The sequence below is a fragment of the Ciona intestinalis genome, chromosome 4 (assembly GCF_000224145.3).
Source record: "Ciona intestinalis chromosome 4, KH, whole genome shotgun sequence".
In the NCBI taxonomy this organism is placed as follows: domain Eukaryota; kingdom Metazoa; phylum Chordata; class Ascidiacea; order Phlebobranchia; family Cionidae; genus Ciona; species Ciona intestinalis.
Window position 1 is genome coordinate 2293109 of NC_020169.2, and position 15845 is coordinate 2308953.

The following is a 15845-nucleotide window of genomic DNA, read 5'->3' on the forward strand; positions in this document are numbered from 1 at the left end:
GGATATCTCTAGAACTCGGGTAAGGCTTCTAGTAGTTTCGGAAGCGATGAAAACGATACTACATCACTTGTTAGCATTCAAAGCATAGAATGGTAATTGTACAATGCGAGATACGGTTGTTTACAATGGGAAGCATGGTATTTTATTCCTATAGTTTAGTACTGAATAAAGAATATGTCCAGGGGGTCCTATATTCTTCCATATATTGCTGGGGATGTAAAAATACTCAAAAACTAAGTGAGCATGGTACAGTGTAGCTTGGATTAGGAATTACGGTTAACGCCGGCAGCTTCACAGTTATTGGAATGTGTAAAAGAATATACGGGTATAGAAAACATGATTGTAGTAATACGTCTCTAGTATAAGACCTCTTCTTGGTTAACGTGCGTTTTCGATCCATTAAAAACATACATCTCTTGGAGAACGTTGCAGCGGTCAGAAAACAATTTACTCCTCTTGTCAAAGTGGGTTTTTTCCCCGTTCTCATTTGATAAATACGTTAAGGAAGCCGAATATAACGTTTAGTGTCACGAGTAAGGTGCCACAACACAGGACAACAGTTGAAACTCGTTCCTTGAAATTGTCAAGGTCGGGATGACGACCATAAAAGAAATCTAGGAAAGACTGAACCAAAAGAAGCGTTGTAAACAGAAGTGGCGATATTGTTTTTGTGTGTTTTACGTTTGATAATCAAATAAATACTGCAGTTAAAACTTAATAGTATAATATAATAGGGTGGGGAAAGACGGGACACCTTTAGCACATACTATCCAAATATCCTGATCGTGTTTTAAACAATTAACAACAGTCTATGGGAGTTGTGAGGAAACGGTTTTATAATTCTTTAAATTTTCTTTGTTTTCTACAAAATGGAACGAGAAAATAGATCGAAAAGGTTGCCTATCTCCCCCCCCACCGGCCCACCCTACTGTACTACCGTTTAAGGATGCGGCCTAATTATAAAAAATTAATAGCAAAGCTTTGGCGACTTATGAACTGTTACATGGGTAAAATAAAAATGATTTACCTACAAAAAAAGTCAAAAGGCGTTCTGAACATCTTATACTAAACAACCAGAAAAATTTATATGTTAAAATACTTTTGGGTCATTAGGGGTTGACAAGCACTGACCTGGACAAATCAACCAGTCTAATATTTCTATTTTAACCGAATGACTATTTTAAAAGAAGAAATGTAAAGTATTTCAGATTGACTGTGGGAAGTTAATAGAAAAATTAAAGATCAAAAATGAACATTTATTTATTTAGATAATACTAACCTTAAACGCCCACTGTCCATCCAATGCATAGCATGGAACTATATTGAGTACAGCAAGAGCACCGGACATTGAAAACATATACCTGGGTACAAAAAATGTAAATGTTTAGTCTTATGTGACTGTATGGTGTTTTAGGTTTAGGGAATATCTTTGGTTAAGTTACAGTTTTATTAAAGGAAACACCATGTAAATAAGCGACCTGGGACTTGGGACAATGGGCTAAATTTGCCTAAATCCTATGTACTTAAGAAAGACCTCACTTACATAAAATAGAACTTTATATATTGTTAGTAAACTCACTGTAAAAACTTAAGTAGAACTGCAGGTAGTCGAAGTGGCAACCACCACCAACGTGGACGGTATTCTGATATTGTGAGAAAACGAACTAAATCTGCCGGTTCGCCGAGGTATAATACATGCTGTGCAGGAAGGTTGGGGTAACGGAGGATTTTTAGTCGCATAAAACGAGTTGTTGTGTCTCCTGTGGAAAAAAGTTTCGGCATTACTCTATTGAAACAGAAGTGGGAATGAGAATATGAGATCATATGTTTTAGCAAGCCAGTTTTGAATAAAAACGATCTGCTGTTATGTGTCCATAAAAAACACGCAGAACTAAAGTATACTGCATTTGACCCTTTAATAAAGGAGGTTCCCTTTGTTTAACGACTATGGGTGTAAATGTATTTTTAAAATGTTACGCCAGATTTTGTTAAAAAATAATTGCACATGAGTATGAGTAGATACTTGCAATCTTCATATGATAGTCTTTCTTTGTTCAAATAATTTGAAAAGAAAACAGCTTTAGTAGTATTGTAATACCCTAACAAATCTTCGATTTGGTGTACTTGAACATAAGTATGGGCAGATGGACTAATTGTCATAAATGGGCAGCCAAGACTTTGCATTAAGTTATTAATCATAGTACCAACCTAAAAGTGGGAATGCACATATTCCTTCAACACCAACTGCTTGGTCATGTCGACCACAATCAACATTGTTAGTACAATCCTTAAATGACATCATAGTTCGTCCAGGGAGACATGCAAACATCTGAGAATATAATTAACAAACATAATTTAAATTGAATACATATCTGAAAATGCTTTGTCCAAATTATCAGCTACACATAAGAATCCCCCCAAAATAATCACCCACAAAGTAACATACTTGGTAACTGGTAAGATGGCAAAAGGTGCATGAAACAGAACATCTGTGTTTATCAACTGTCGTTTTCGGGTCGAGGATAAAGTAAGCTATATTCATAACTACATAATATAAACGGAGACAATAGTAGCTGTTATGTATTAAAACTGGCCAGAAAAATGTATACAAAATCTCTCAAACAGTAAAAATCTCTAAAAAATACCTTTTTCTGTGAGACTTTATAGTGATAACATAGGTGTGTGGGTGGGGGGTTCACACCACAGCAATCTGGATGACCATCGGATAATGTTCCTGCCTCAGATAATGCAATCGATGACACTACTGATGATTTTAGTGTTAACTTTTCCAGCTCATTCCATTTTATACAAGAACCTGAGAATTTAAATATTTTTCTGTTTACTTTATGGCGCAAACAAAGTCAAATTAAAATAGACTACCAAACTGAATATATATGTAAAAAAAACTTAATATTTTAACGGTAGTGTTTCTGTGAAATAGTGATTAGTGAATATACTTATTTCTCCTCATGTGGCGGGGCAATGACATTGGTATAACATGGGTATCTTACTTTATACACCTCGTTTAGAATTACGAGTTACCACACAAATAACTTTATTAGGAATGACTTTTCCTAGTTACAAAATTTACCCATTTGCGGTAATGTCCTGCTCTCATTGACACATTTAAACCAAGTTTTTGATTCCTGGACATGGCAGTTCCCGATATGTTGAACTACGTCACCAACCATTATACCACTGGATCCTTGTAAGGGGGAATTCTGCAGAATTGAACAAAAAATAAAATCCTAAATTTTTTTATTTTTTAATAAGTTTTTACTTTTGTTTAGTGTACAAAATTAAATTTTATTTTATGGAATATCATTTTGTGTATGTAAGCGGCACACAAAGTATTACTGAAAACAAAGTTTGTGAAAATAAATGCGAAATTTCACAGGTTCATAATTTAACATATGCCAGTCTCACTACAGCATTATATTGTAATAAATAGATTTTTCAAATTTATACAAAAGTGTTGCCTAAAATGGGTGTGTGTGTACATACAGTGGAAAAAATGAGGGTATCTATGATTAGGCTACCCTGTATAAATCCATAAACAGTTCAAAACCTGACAAACAAGTCTTAAAACAAAAATATAGGATATATCAGTTTATTTCTTAATTAGAAGTTTATATTGCGAGAGCTAGCAAATAACGCTAATACATTTCGAAAAGCAAAAATGTTTGCGTTTTTGCTATGCTTAATTTTATCGTTTAAACTAATGTGTATGCTGACTTCTAAAAAGTTAGGGTTTTATTGCAGAACTTACCTGAGCCTGGTACGTAACTATTACACCCTCCCCTCCTTGAGAATAAAACGGAGCCAGCATGAACGGGAGTGAAAAAATAAGTACGCAAGCAATCAGACACAGTATGAAGTTATGCCATACGCCAGCACAGTAGACACGCAGTTGTTTTCTTGCATTTGCTCGGTTTAGATCAGTGGAATTGAGATCCACATAAGCACCAGGATAAATAACAAACAGGAAAATGCCAAATCCATTGACTTCAATTCCTTCCCTATAATTTGAATAGTAACAGAAGATACTGTGTAAAGCGTAAGCTATAAAGCTTAAGCTTAGGTTCATATTCTAAGAAAAATATGGTTTATTTATTCTTAAAATTTGTTTAATATTTTGCAAAAAAATGACCAATAGTATACATTGAAAACGCATAAAAAAATTAAAACATAATTTTATAAATTTAGTGTACACGGTTGTAAATATAATATTTTGCATTAAAAATATATCTTATGCTAATCTAGTGGGTAATTTAATAGTCATGTAATATAAAATAAAGCGCTTTGCATGTAAATATTGCAATAAAACATTAGCTCTTATGCACATAAAAACAGCTAATGTTTTAGCTCTTGTTTTTATGTGCTCTTATGCACATAAAAACAGCAGGCCTAACCCCTATATACATGCCTGGTAGCAGCTACAGCATGTCCAAGCTCATGAAGGATCCCACTCAATAAAATTGCAGTCAATAGGTACGATAAGTCATTTAATGGCAGATTCACACCAGGTACGATCACTGTTAAAACCTGCATATACATGGTAGTAATATTATAGGGTGAAAGGATATTAGTGGAAAAACCTGGTGTCTAAACATAATATTCATGATATGACTGCATTAAGTGTCATTGAACATGTTGTATCACTTTTAAAATTAATTAGCATGTTAAAAAACAGGTCTTGAATTTTGTTTTTCCAGTTATATGCAATAGAAATGCTGTTGTTTATTTTGGTATTTGCCATGTAGTAATATGTCTTAGCCTTTAGTTAAGTGCTAAGCATTTTTTAAGTTATAAACCTTGAAAGGAATAAATGTAATGTAACTAACTAATGCAACAGAAATTATGTTGTTTGTGGTAATATTAAATGTTGGAATCTCCATAAAAATCTTCATAAATACGGCTTTTAACCTTTTTATCCAACATCAAGTGCAAAGCATTAATTAGGTTATGTACTCTGGATATGTAACTTTAACTATCAGTTTTGCATGGTGAAACAAAAACAGCTGGGTGTTCTGTTTCATACACCTCATGCCCAAGCCCAACTAAGAGTTGCTACTTACGAACATTGTGGCCGATTGCTATTGTTATATTGTACGGCTGACAATTCAGACAACCCTTAAAATGGACAGCTGGGTTTGAGCAATTGCAATGTAGGAACTTATGCATTCCACCTAAACTGGATTGGTACTTAAGTACAACCCATAACAATATACATAAATATGAATTTATGGTTTCAAAATTTAATACATTTATAAAAGTCAAGAGTAGTAAGCATCACACACCTGAGAAGATGGGACAGCTGGCGTGGTGGTAAAAATATTCAAATCAAGGAAACTTTTCACCAATGTATGAATGAGCAGAATAGTTGAACTTAACATCGCTAACGCAGCAAACAGAATTCCTGTCAAGTATGTATTGATTAATGATTATGAAGTGACAATCAATTTACATGTCTCAAAATGTATGGTATAGGTTTAAAAAAGTTGGAATCAGCTAAATACACGTGCGGCAGTAATATGAGAATAAAAAAGGAATTCAGAATGCTTTACACAGTTTAAAACTTACTGCAACAGTTTGGCCAATTTTAAAGTTGAAACCACTTTATAAAATACCATGGAATACATTGTAATGCAAAATACCTGCATCAAACCAGACTTTTAACTTGCGCCATCTTCCAAAGTGAGCTAAATAACGATTTAACTTTTTCGTGAAATAACGAACTTGAAATGGAGTAACAAAGATGGAACGCTTCTTTAAGAAACGGTCGCAAATTGGTCCCAAGTATTCATTACCCTAAAAACGGTTTTTAATTAGCTTGATTATAAATTTATTTTGAAAGGAAATTGTATGGCCATATGCATTTAAATTCCTATTAGGTAATGTATTTTGTCAAAAATAAGTCAATTATGTATATCCTTTTTAAATAATGTGGCATCAATGTCTTATACATAGGTAACATATCAAGATGTTTTAGATATCAGTGCTGGTGAAGAATCCTCCCCCATCCTATTTGCTAACCACTAACCCCTAAACCCTAACCTCTATAACTACTAACCCCTAACCACCAACCTAAAACACTTCCCACCAGCCTAATCTGCTATAAGACAGAGTTTTCTTTACTAGTGCTTAGATACCTAAGAATAAACTGTTAGATACTTATGCTAAAGTAAACCCAACATTACTTACAGTTACAAAATTGTGAAGCAAATGAAAGATTGACCAGCATGCCAAGATCACAGCTAAAAACGTGGTAGGTAACATCGTTGGTCGTAATATTGCTTATTTCTCACAAAACGACAGCATTGCTAAGGTTTTTTTACAGTTAGAAATTGCCTCATAACAACTTTACAGTAAATTCTGGAGTAAAACTTTTACACACCAGCGCAGGTAAATTCTTTATAAATCTTACGCGGGGAAAACCCTAACAAGCTTATCTAATATTATAATGTCTATGCTCACACACGCTTTCCTCATAAGTTGACGTGGTGCATAATATAGGCCATTTTGTTGCTCCCACCAACGCTTATATATATACATATATATACGTGTATATATAAGCGTTGCTCCCACAGTGGCATATATTAACTTGCAAACATTTACTATAGCGCAGGTCAATCAAGGCTTTGTGGCCAACATAGTACTATGGTGTCCAATATAGTTTAAGTTTGCCGATGAAAGCACCGAGCCACCGAGCTTCAAATCATTTTACCTTCAAAGAATCTTTTGTATCTAGTTTACTTATCTAGAAAGTCGGTGTACTGCACGTGTTTATTTATTCAACGAAGAGCACCCGCCGCAGTGGGATGCCTGAGTTAAAGTGAATGAAAAAAAAACGAAAAACAGCAAACAATTGATCGTTCGGCGGAACCAACAAAAGACAGGAAGACGCCGTAAAATAAACTAAGAATGCACACCTTTCTTACATATCGATACAAATGGTCTCTCGTGCTACATGCAAGCACGCACGTTTGTGTAAGTGAGCGGGCGAACTGCAATGTTAGCAGCAACACAAATTTATACAAAAATGAAAAAGGCAGCGATGAAGAAGCGAAAAAAAACGAACGAGGAACAGACGTGGGAGGACGCGGGTTTCGATACAGAAATGTGTTTTGGTATCTGTACATCTTTGTAAAAACAAAAAGCCAATGCAATTAGAAAATAAAATAAAAAAAGGCCGATTGAAACAACATTGGCAAGGTGATTGCTCGTTCGTGTCACGTCAAACCAACATTTTATAAGTTACTCGCCAAATCTTTGGCACGAAATTCTGCGGGTTAGTGACGGAAAATGCAATATCTTGGGTGAAGTGAAATTATAGCGGCTACACAATAACTTCGTTGAGACCGTCTATGTAAGCTGGTGGCCTCGAGGTCTTAGCAGCTTCGTAGCAGGTGCTCTTGTCCGCTCTGTAGTCGCCGGTGGTCGCAATACAGGAGACTGGACGTCGTCTTTGTTCGTTTTTCGAGCGCAGAAGGACTTCTACCTTTCGGGGTGTGTTACCGGCGCTGCCATTGGGACCGCCATGTGATGAAGTCTTTCGGTTGCGCGGGTCGGCGTCGGATCGTTTTCTTTGCTGCTGGGGAAGCTTGCTGTCGGAGAGTTTACGGTGCTGAGCTGCGATGGTTTTCTGGCACGCGTCGCTCATCTTGCGGTAATGGGAGCTCGGAGATTCGATCGCGTCTTCCGCGGGGTTAGGAACCGTCGGGGGTGACGGGAGGGAAGACAGACGCTCGATGAGTTTTTCTTCGAACGCAGCTGGTATGTTGTTATGTCGGTCGCTGCGACAAAGCAGCGAGTCAGTTGAATCGGCCAGGTCGTCTACGCTCTTTTGAGCCGAAAGCATGGCGCCAAAATGCGGGGATGCTGGGTCGACCATAATTTCCACTTCGTCTGCAAAATCCTTAGCGTCGTGCATCGACTTATGACGGTGGTGTCGCTTTCCTCCGGACTTGTTCCTGTGACGACCACCGCTTTGGTGAAGACCAGTTTCAGTGCTTGCACTTCTCTGCATACGGCCACCAACTACGTCATGGTCACGTGATGAACGCTTACGATGTCTGTGACGTCGAGATTTTTCTTCCAAACCATCTTTACTGCGTCTGCTGCTGTGTTGGACGGATGTACGTTTACTGGAATCCGATGACGACAACCTAAGCAAATGGAAAGGTTAACTTAAGAAATACGTTTGATTTTTGTCTGGTACGTTTGTCGTATACATAGTACTGTGGTGTAAGATAGCGTTAGCACATATTGTAGTAGGGTGAGAAATGTGGGACATATTTTCAATTTACCTTCTAGTCCCATTTGCTAGTAAACAAAGATCAATATTAGAATATCCTAAAACAGCATCAAACTTGGCACCACTTTATACTCAAATCTATGTAATTTCTAGAACTTGTTTTTGTAATAAGCCAGACAATTACTAATGTTACACCTGAATTATTCATACAGTGTTAAACTTCTGCAGGAATTCAAAATTCTAGCATTACAAAATGTACAGCAAAAACGTGGTTAATATTCAGTTTCTTACTTGTGCTGGCGTGGTATTGTGTGCATGTCATCGTAGTAAGTCCTAGATCCTCTGAGCTGGGTTGGTGGAATGTCCCGCCGAGCACTCACGTGGCTGAATGCAGACGCCTCACTGGACGAGATGTAGGACAAAGCGTCATGTGACAAGCTATGCTTCAGCGCGCCCGGCTGGGGCAGTCTCTCCAACGATGCTTCCTTAATGTGTGCGACTTTCGATGGGTAGCTGTTGCTGCTTTGTGTGACTTTTTCGACACCGGGAGACATAACACGCTCTTTAACCGGTGACGCAAGAGTAACGTCACGCATGACGTCATCTTCACTTTTTGAAACAGTGGGCTCGGGGAAATCGAAGCAATCGCCCTTGACAGTAAGCTCACTATGGGTCGTCTCGGAAGTGCTTGACAGCTCTAAAAAAAAAACAAATATAAATTAAATAAAATTCACAAATTTGTGCTCATATAATAAATAAGTAATATAATCTCATTATAAAAAGCATGAATGAAAGTATTTTATTTTACCTCGTTCTTCCACTGGAGCGGGGACAACCGGCAATTGTTCTGTCAAATCGGAAACACTTAAACTCTTGTGCTGTGGCGCCGCTAAGTGTTTCTCTGTCACGCAGATCACACCGCCGCTAGGTGGCCCATCTAGCTCAATCGGGTCGAAATCGTCCACGAACGCGTTATCTACATTCCAAAATTAAACGTCATTTAATTGTTTTGTTTACGACAAAAAGTAAAACCATTATACGAAAATAGTCCCCCACAACTATTATGATCCTTAAAAATATAACCTAAAACCGAAAAACACAACATCTAGAATATTTTCCAAATGACCTACACAACATTTAACTATTAAACACCCATGCTATTTTTAAACTAGCAGTAATCAATAATAGGATAACTGCGACTTGTTACCGTTTTCCTCCACTTCGTCCTCGTCTTCATAATCAGCTTCGTTTCTTTGCTTGGAATCACTCTCAATACCAGAGGTATGGGAGCTGCCATGACTGGTGCTTGAGTTATACGATTTGTAAAGCTTCTCACGAACACCTAAAGTTAAAAGTAGGCTGTTAACACGGTAGATAATATAATATGTATTACATTTCAACATTCTAAAAAAATATGCCTTTATAAATTGTTTAATAAATAACAACAATATCTGGTATTGCTGTATTGTGTTAAAAACTACAGAGCAGGAAAAACTACAAGCCCTCCGGTAATACTTGAACCCACAACCCCGATAATGTCCAATCATTTAGTATCAAATTTATGCCATCGATAGTGGATATAAATATCCAGTTACGATGCCCGTGCATTTCCTGGATAGCTTTACCAATACTTGTTTTTAAACATTCGTGCTGTGTCTTGAGAATTTTGCTTACCGGATTTACTGTTGTTGGACTGAGGGCTCATTTCCCCTTCCCCACCAACAAGACGTTCTTCAACCCCTTTGACGTCATATTCAAGATTCTTGCCGCTGATGTACGATTCGCGGTATTGACGTTTTGCTAGGTAAAAAATTCCAGCGGTTAGGATAAAGTAAAACCCTATAAAAGTTACACTAATTTAAAAAAATAGTAAAACACCTATGTAAATATGTAAAATATCAGCGGGCACAAATTTGTCAAACAGAACAATAGTTGTGTTATAAGAACTTGCGTTGCCCTGCCACGCGAGGATAAATAAGTTAAATTCATTCAATACCGTTTGCGAAAAGCTCAGGCACCAAAAGAGGCTTATTGAAATGTAAGTACTTTACGGTGTTTTGTTGCGCGGAGGAATCGTTTTCACTGGGTGGTCAGAACAATTGCAAATAATGGAGACCGTTATTAAACTACAGGGTGCCTGGTAATAGATAAGGGAGACGAAGCGAGGAAAATGTGACCACAGAGCGCGGTCTTAAGTAGTAGAGATGAGTCGAGATAAGGAAACGATTGTCAATGTTGGAGTGTTTGCCACTGACCACAAAATACACAACTCGAAAGAATCTACGATCTCAAGTAAGTGGATTGTACCATCCGGACAAGGAAAGCGGTTCCTAATCGGCTCAAAGGTCGCTGCACTGGCATACCGCGCGAAAACGGGCGCTATACATTTAAATCAACCATCCAAGTATTTGTATCACCAACTAAAACATGTGTTAACTATTTTTGCACGAACAGCAAACAGAAATCAAGCCTCCTAACAACATGGGAGTAGAACATGGAATAAGGTTCTCACGTCACGATAAGCGCTTGCTTCGTAAGTCGCCATTGTCGCCCTAAACATGGCATTTTAATCCGGGAGATTAGATAAGATTGATGTAACGGAGTCTTTTGCTATAGCGACCGACATAACCAACAAGTGATGATGTCATCATGGGAAGTTAAGCTATGTTCTGTGTTTTGTGTGGTATACAAGTTATATCTTGCGGCATTGATAGCATGGGAAATAGGATTTGGGAAGTTATAACAGTTTCCCACGCTCGGGTATACTAAGTCACTGATAACAAGTGAGTAGGCGGGGATATTTGATTGCTGAATTAGTTTCCAATTATCATTGATTCACTTGAAGGGAAAAACAGATTGGATTTTGCATAGTAAGTAGGGGTAAGATGGAACATGTTTTTATTCATTTTTTATCGTCCAACTTGGTGGAAATACAAGAATATTTACAGGTTTTTTTAACAATAGCCCGACTTTAAAACAGCGTTGTTAATTAATCAAGATACAACCAGGACTATAAGCTTTAAGTTTCCACTTTAACTGTATCCCACCTTACTGATCAGTACTATATGTTAATAACTAAGAACCTAAACTTACTTGCTCGACCGTCCAACTTTCGCATGTGTTGTACAAAGGGTGTCAAGCTCATATAGAGAGAGTGAGTTTCTCTGAGTAACCGCAGCAGGTACTTGGACCGGGTGTGGCTGCCTGTGTAGTACGTCAAGCGGCGGCTGGCTGGCAAATCTTCAGGATATATCTCAAACCTCTTTGCCTGGATAACAATAAACGGTCAAGATAATAAAAACCACAAAAAAGCGACGCTTTGTTTTGGTAAATATTACAATTTGATAACGAGAATTGTACTTGTGCGATAGAAATTAGTGGGTTGTGTTAAATCCGATAGTCGGTTGGCAACCTTGCATGGGCGAACTATGTAACTGCAGGCACTGACAGGATTTGCGGCTATTTTTAGAACGCGTTGAAACTCTGTACGTGAGAATGGCATAACGTATTATGGGGTGTGGAGAAAGTCATTTCAAGCATGAAATTTCAGTTGTTTGTTGCAGGGATAAAACACGATTTGTTATTACACATTTTTGTAAAACTTTTCTCCTAATACCAAAACTCAATATGGAAATTTAAAAGAAAGTTGTTGCCCTAATAAGGCAAAGGAAATTTTGTCTCGAGATTAAACCACATATTAGTCATTTTATCGTTAACGATCGGCGAGACCAAATGTATGGTATAACCATAATGGGATGATATATAGTGGGTTAGATTCATAAGTGACCTAAACCGGATAAAACCGCTGATCAGCAATCAATTACCATTAAAACACCACGTTGTAATAATGACAATGACGAAAACGTGAATTACGTAAATGTTGATGAAACATGCATTACGTATGTGTATGGTATATTGCCCGTGACTTTGAGCTCATGGGTTTTAAATCAACTAGGATATAAGAACATTACTAAAAGGCAACTGTGTTTAAGTTTCTAGTTATTTATGCAACCTCTAGACTGTTAAATACGATGTTAATTGTTAAAAAAACGAAAACATAAAATATGGGTTTTGGGTGCTACCAGTACCGTACGCCTATATTTGTCCCGCATACTTACTTTAATTAATTAAGAGGGTCCAGTTTGAAAAAGTAATTAAACTAAGTAAGAAAATATAGCCTTAAAATGTTACAGCAAAACTTACAGCAAAGAAAAGTCGACCAACTTTGTTCCATGGAAACTCGAAGTCGAGTAGATGTATACCATCGTCTCGTTGTGGGGCGACATGGTGGATTCTTATGCCTTGATGGTAGATCCCCAGTACTACGGACGGCGTGGTCTCTTTTTTTGTCTGTGGAAAAAAATTGTCGAATTTATAACAATTTTTTTTTGTATTTTGGTGGCAATTTTAATCGAATTTTATTTTTTTCTGTGTTCTGTTTTGCTAAGCGCGGGTGGAGTAGGTTCTAAGGAAATGTTCTTGGAAAACTAGGCAAGTCGAGAACTTTATATGGAAAAGTGCTTTATTTGGAAAGAGCATGAGATCGAGGCTCGAGCTAAGAATGGCGTTTGGTTTCTTATTTTTCTTGTGCACAGCGGAGGTCTTACCGCCATGATAGCAAAGAATTTCGACCAGACGAATCCCAAAAACGACGTGACGCGCATAATTTAATTGTCTGGGGAGGCGGACGACTAAAATAACTGTCTACTTCGGGCAGCGAAAAACTAATTCTTTGCTAATAACGATATAAATAAAACTTAGTGATACAATGACTGCGTTCGATCCTACATGAATTAGTAGCGCCGTATTGTCTAAAAATTAAGCAACATAATACAGGTCACAACATGTACGTAATGGTTGGCTGCGACACAAAAGTTTTGTTTGTCGGATTCCCTGTTTAGCTTTTTAATGACCGCGGTAAGGTTACACCGCTCGGGACGAACGCTCTGGGATCCCAGAATTCCCAATACAGTTCGGACAAAGCCTTGGGTCTGCGGTTTAAGGGACAATTTACGTCAAAAGACTCGGCTAACATTTGGCGAAAGGATATTGCCGGATTCTCCACAAACCGTGAAATTTCGGTATTTGACAAAAGATGGGTTTTAACAGACAAGTCACCCCTGCTGACAGAAAGTGTGACGTGAGTCGGAGGCGGTTCTACGAACTACTATTACGTCATAACACCCCGCTGTTGGTCACAATGGAAAGTTTAAAACCTGGGAAATGATCCAAGGCACACTGACGCACAAAATCGGTCAACAAAACGTTTATCCTTAATCAAAAATCACTTGTTTTACTGAAAATTTGTGACCAAAGTCACGCCGCAGAAAATGGATACCCTATGACATAATGAAATAAGGTAATAACTGTGACACAGAACAAATCTACAGCTTAAAAATTACGTGAGTCATGGGGGTGTATAGGCAAAACAGACACTCGGATAAAACCGCTGGGCAGAATAGGAAACGAAGAGATTTCCGCGGCGGCCAATGTTTATCGACTACCAGCAACAAACAAGTGAGCTCCCGATCTTAAAAGGTCGGAAACTGACGCCAAATGAAGTGCTGGGCCAAGTTGTACTTGTTGAAGATTGAGATTAGTAGACTAAGGGTATGCATCATTGGCTACAGCGGGTAATTACTACGCGTGGAGCAATCTACTTAGCATTATACGGAAGGGGAAGGTATGCTAGTAAAGGTTATAGTAATTTCGTTTTCGCTTTTCCGTGGCCAGCAAAAGAATGTGTGCAATTTACGTTTGCAAAACCGCTTTAAAGTTCACTCCCAAAAATTCCATGACGTAATTGAAAATTTTAGCACCCTTGTACGGACGAGACTTTCACATATAAGGCTGGCCATGAAATGCAGGTTTAGCTGTGACACGCAGTTGGTGGTCAGTGCGTATGAAAGGCGAGCGGGCCGCTTTGATGTGTTTGCTTTGCGCCCGGGGTTGGACTACGTCATAGAACGATGACGTAATCTCTGGTATTTACGAGCGACAGTTGCTAGGAGCGAGAAGCGGAAAATTCACCATAAACAATTTGTTCTTTGCAGCACGATATACAATTAGCAAACTATATGCGTGAAATGTACGTCCACTGAAACATGCTGTAATCTCATCAAGACATGAAAACGAAAACCGTGTGTAAGAATTTCAGAACATGATTTACAAGCACCCAGTTGTGTTCTATAAGTTTACATACGTTGTAGCTGAAACCAAACAGCATTTTCTACACTGGCTTATGAATTACTGTTCTACACTCTTGACTTTTCCATGAAATTAATGTTGCATAACATTTTGTTTAAATTAAAATCAACATCCCAAAGCGGTAATCAGCATTGAAACGCTATATTTGAGCGCTGATTAGCATTGAAACGCTATATTCATTTTAGTTTTTCATTCCATTTAGTAGTAAACAATGAGCATTTAAAAAATTATTAAACCGTATTCTCACGACTCCCACAGTCCGTTGTTAATTGTTTAAAACACGATCAGGATATTTAGATATAAAGTGTACTATGAATTTTGCCCACGTTGAATTTGCGAATGTTAAAATCATTACAATGCTATTAATATCCATACCTTGTACAGTTTATAGTAATGCACTGGTACGTCCTCTATACACGAAGCTTGTTTGATGTACTCTGCCTGAGCGTTGAACGGTGTTGTCTCAACCAGTTCCTTATGCATGGTTGGAAGATGGGACCAAAAATATTCCGTGGCCCATTTTTTGACGAACTGCAGATGTAAAAATTTGTTTACACAGCTTGCCGATTAAGTTGTTTTAAATGACGAAAAAAGTTTTCGTTTCTTTGCTAACAACGTCGGAAGTAAAAGCGATCTACGTAAACATCCTTTCGGCATCGATAGTTCCCGAAATATCTTGGTATTGTGATAAGCAACACGTGGTTTTGATATTGCTTTCTTAGCGGGGATTACAAAATAAACGAGGGCAAAGGAAGACCTCTGTCCGCGGTTCCTGATCAAAATAACCCAATAAAAGGAAATGTCGTTGAATGATAAAGTGCGTTACGTACGTTGTCGTATACACGACAATGGGATGTTTTTGTAAAACTATTTACGTGTAAACTTTTCCCATTACATTGAAAGTTTTCATTGACAACTGAAAGCGCATTTCTTAACGTAAAAACGTCAACTCATAGAAAGATACGGTTTTGTATATAGTGGGGTAGGGGAATATAGGACACCTTTTCATTCCATTTTCTCGTTCCATTCGGTAGTGAACAAAAAAAACAATCAAAGATTTACAAAATAGTTTCCCCGCGGCTTCCATAGACCGTTGATAATTGTTTAAAACACGAACAGGATATGTGGATATTATGTGCTAAAGGTGTCCCGTTCTCCACGGCCCCACCCTATACTATATAATATATTCTATATGTGAGTTCCTGCGGCGAGGCAGGGCCTGTGATTTAGGTCATGTTTGGACCCATATAATTCTATATAGCACTACGATTTGTAATGGAAAAAGGTCAAACTGTAAAATAAAACAATTCCACTGTGTTGGAATCAACATCGACTTTGAATAAATTATAGATTAAACGCCAAATCTATTTGGAGTCAAGAA

At 37.7% G+C, this 15845-nt stretch overlaps 3 protein-coding genes across 4 annotated transcripts in view; 1 reads left to right on the forward strand and 2 right to left on the reverse strand.

The window, feature by feature from the left end:
* Positions 1-174, forward strand: part of LOC100181954 — a 2346-nt gene extending 2172 nt beyond the window's left edge. Inside the window, exon 4 of the mRNA XM_026834288.1 lies at positions 25-174. Coding sequence (XP_026690089.1) covers positions 25-96 — 72 coding nt within the window. The 3' untranslated portion in view covers positions 97-174. The remainder of the gene's footprint in view (positions 1-24) is intronic.
* Positions 175-371: 197 nt separating this feature from the next.
* Positions 372-6812, reverse strand: LOC100184558 (membrane-bound transcription factor site-2 protease). Of its 2 annotated transcripts, XM_026834254.1 has the most exons (12): positions 6728-6812; positions 6205-6323; positions 5658-5811; positions 5301-5419; positions 4427-4545; positions 3770-4019; positions 3092-3221; positions 2646-2815; positions 2209-2329; positions 1580-1760; positions 1280-1361; positions 477-624 (listed from the first exon to the last, which is right to left on the reverse strand). In XM_026834254.1, the coding sequence occupies exons 2-12, from the start codon at positions 6277-6279 to the stop codon at positions 484-486; spliced, it is 1542 nt and encodes a 513-aa protein (XP_026690055.1). In that variant the 5' UTR covers positions 6280-6323; positions 6728-6812; the 3' UTR covers positions 477-483. The 2 variants fall into 2 exon arrangements, with proteins under 2 accessions (XP_026690056.1, XP_026690055.1); XM_026834255.1 differs by lacking the exons at positions 5658-5811; positions 6205-6323 and having other exon boundaries at positions 372-624; positions 5301-5398; positions 6800-6805.
* LOC100185320 lies at positions 6769-15021 on the reverse strand. Its single transcript, XM_002124991.4, has 8 exons — positions 14840-15021; positions 12461-12607; positions 11351-11525; positions 9932-10057; positions 9465-9599; positions 9066-9233; positions 8549-8954; positions 6769-8168 (listed from the first exon to the last, which is right to left on the reverse strand). The coding sequence occupies exons 1-8, from the start codon at positions 14945-14947 to the stop codon at positions 7340-7342; spliced, it is 2094 nt and encodes a 697-aa protein (XP_002125027.1). The 5' UTR covers positions 14948-15021; the 3' UTR covers positions 6769-7339.
* Between the last annotated feature and the right edge of the window lie 824 nt (positions 15022-15845).

Coding starts and splice junctions, on each gene's coding strand:
- LOC100184558 (XM_026834254.1), bottom strand. CDS start 6,279: ATGTTACCTACCACGTTTTTAGCTGTGATCTTGGCATGCTGGTCAATC. Junction 4,546..5,300: donor CAGCTGTCCCATCTTCTCAG/GTGTGTGATGCT, acceptor ATGTATATGCAG/GTTTTAACAGTGATCGTACC. Junction 1,362..1,579: donor GTTCTACTTAAGTTTTTACA/GTGAGTTTACTA, acceptor TTTTGTACCCAG/GTATATGTTTTCAATGTCCG.
- LOC100185320 (XM_002124991.4), bottom strand. CDS start 14,947: ATGCATAAGGAACTGGTTGAGACAACACCGTTCAACGCTCAGGCAGAG. Junction 9,234..9,464: donor GGACGAAGTGGAGGAAAACG/GTAACAAGTCGC, acceptor TTTGGAATGTAG/ATAACGCGTTCGTGGACGAT. Junction 8,169..8,548: donor ACAATACCACGCCAGCACAA/GTAAGAAACTGA, acceptor CCATTTGCTTAG/GTTGTCGTCATCGGATTCCA.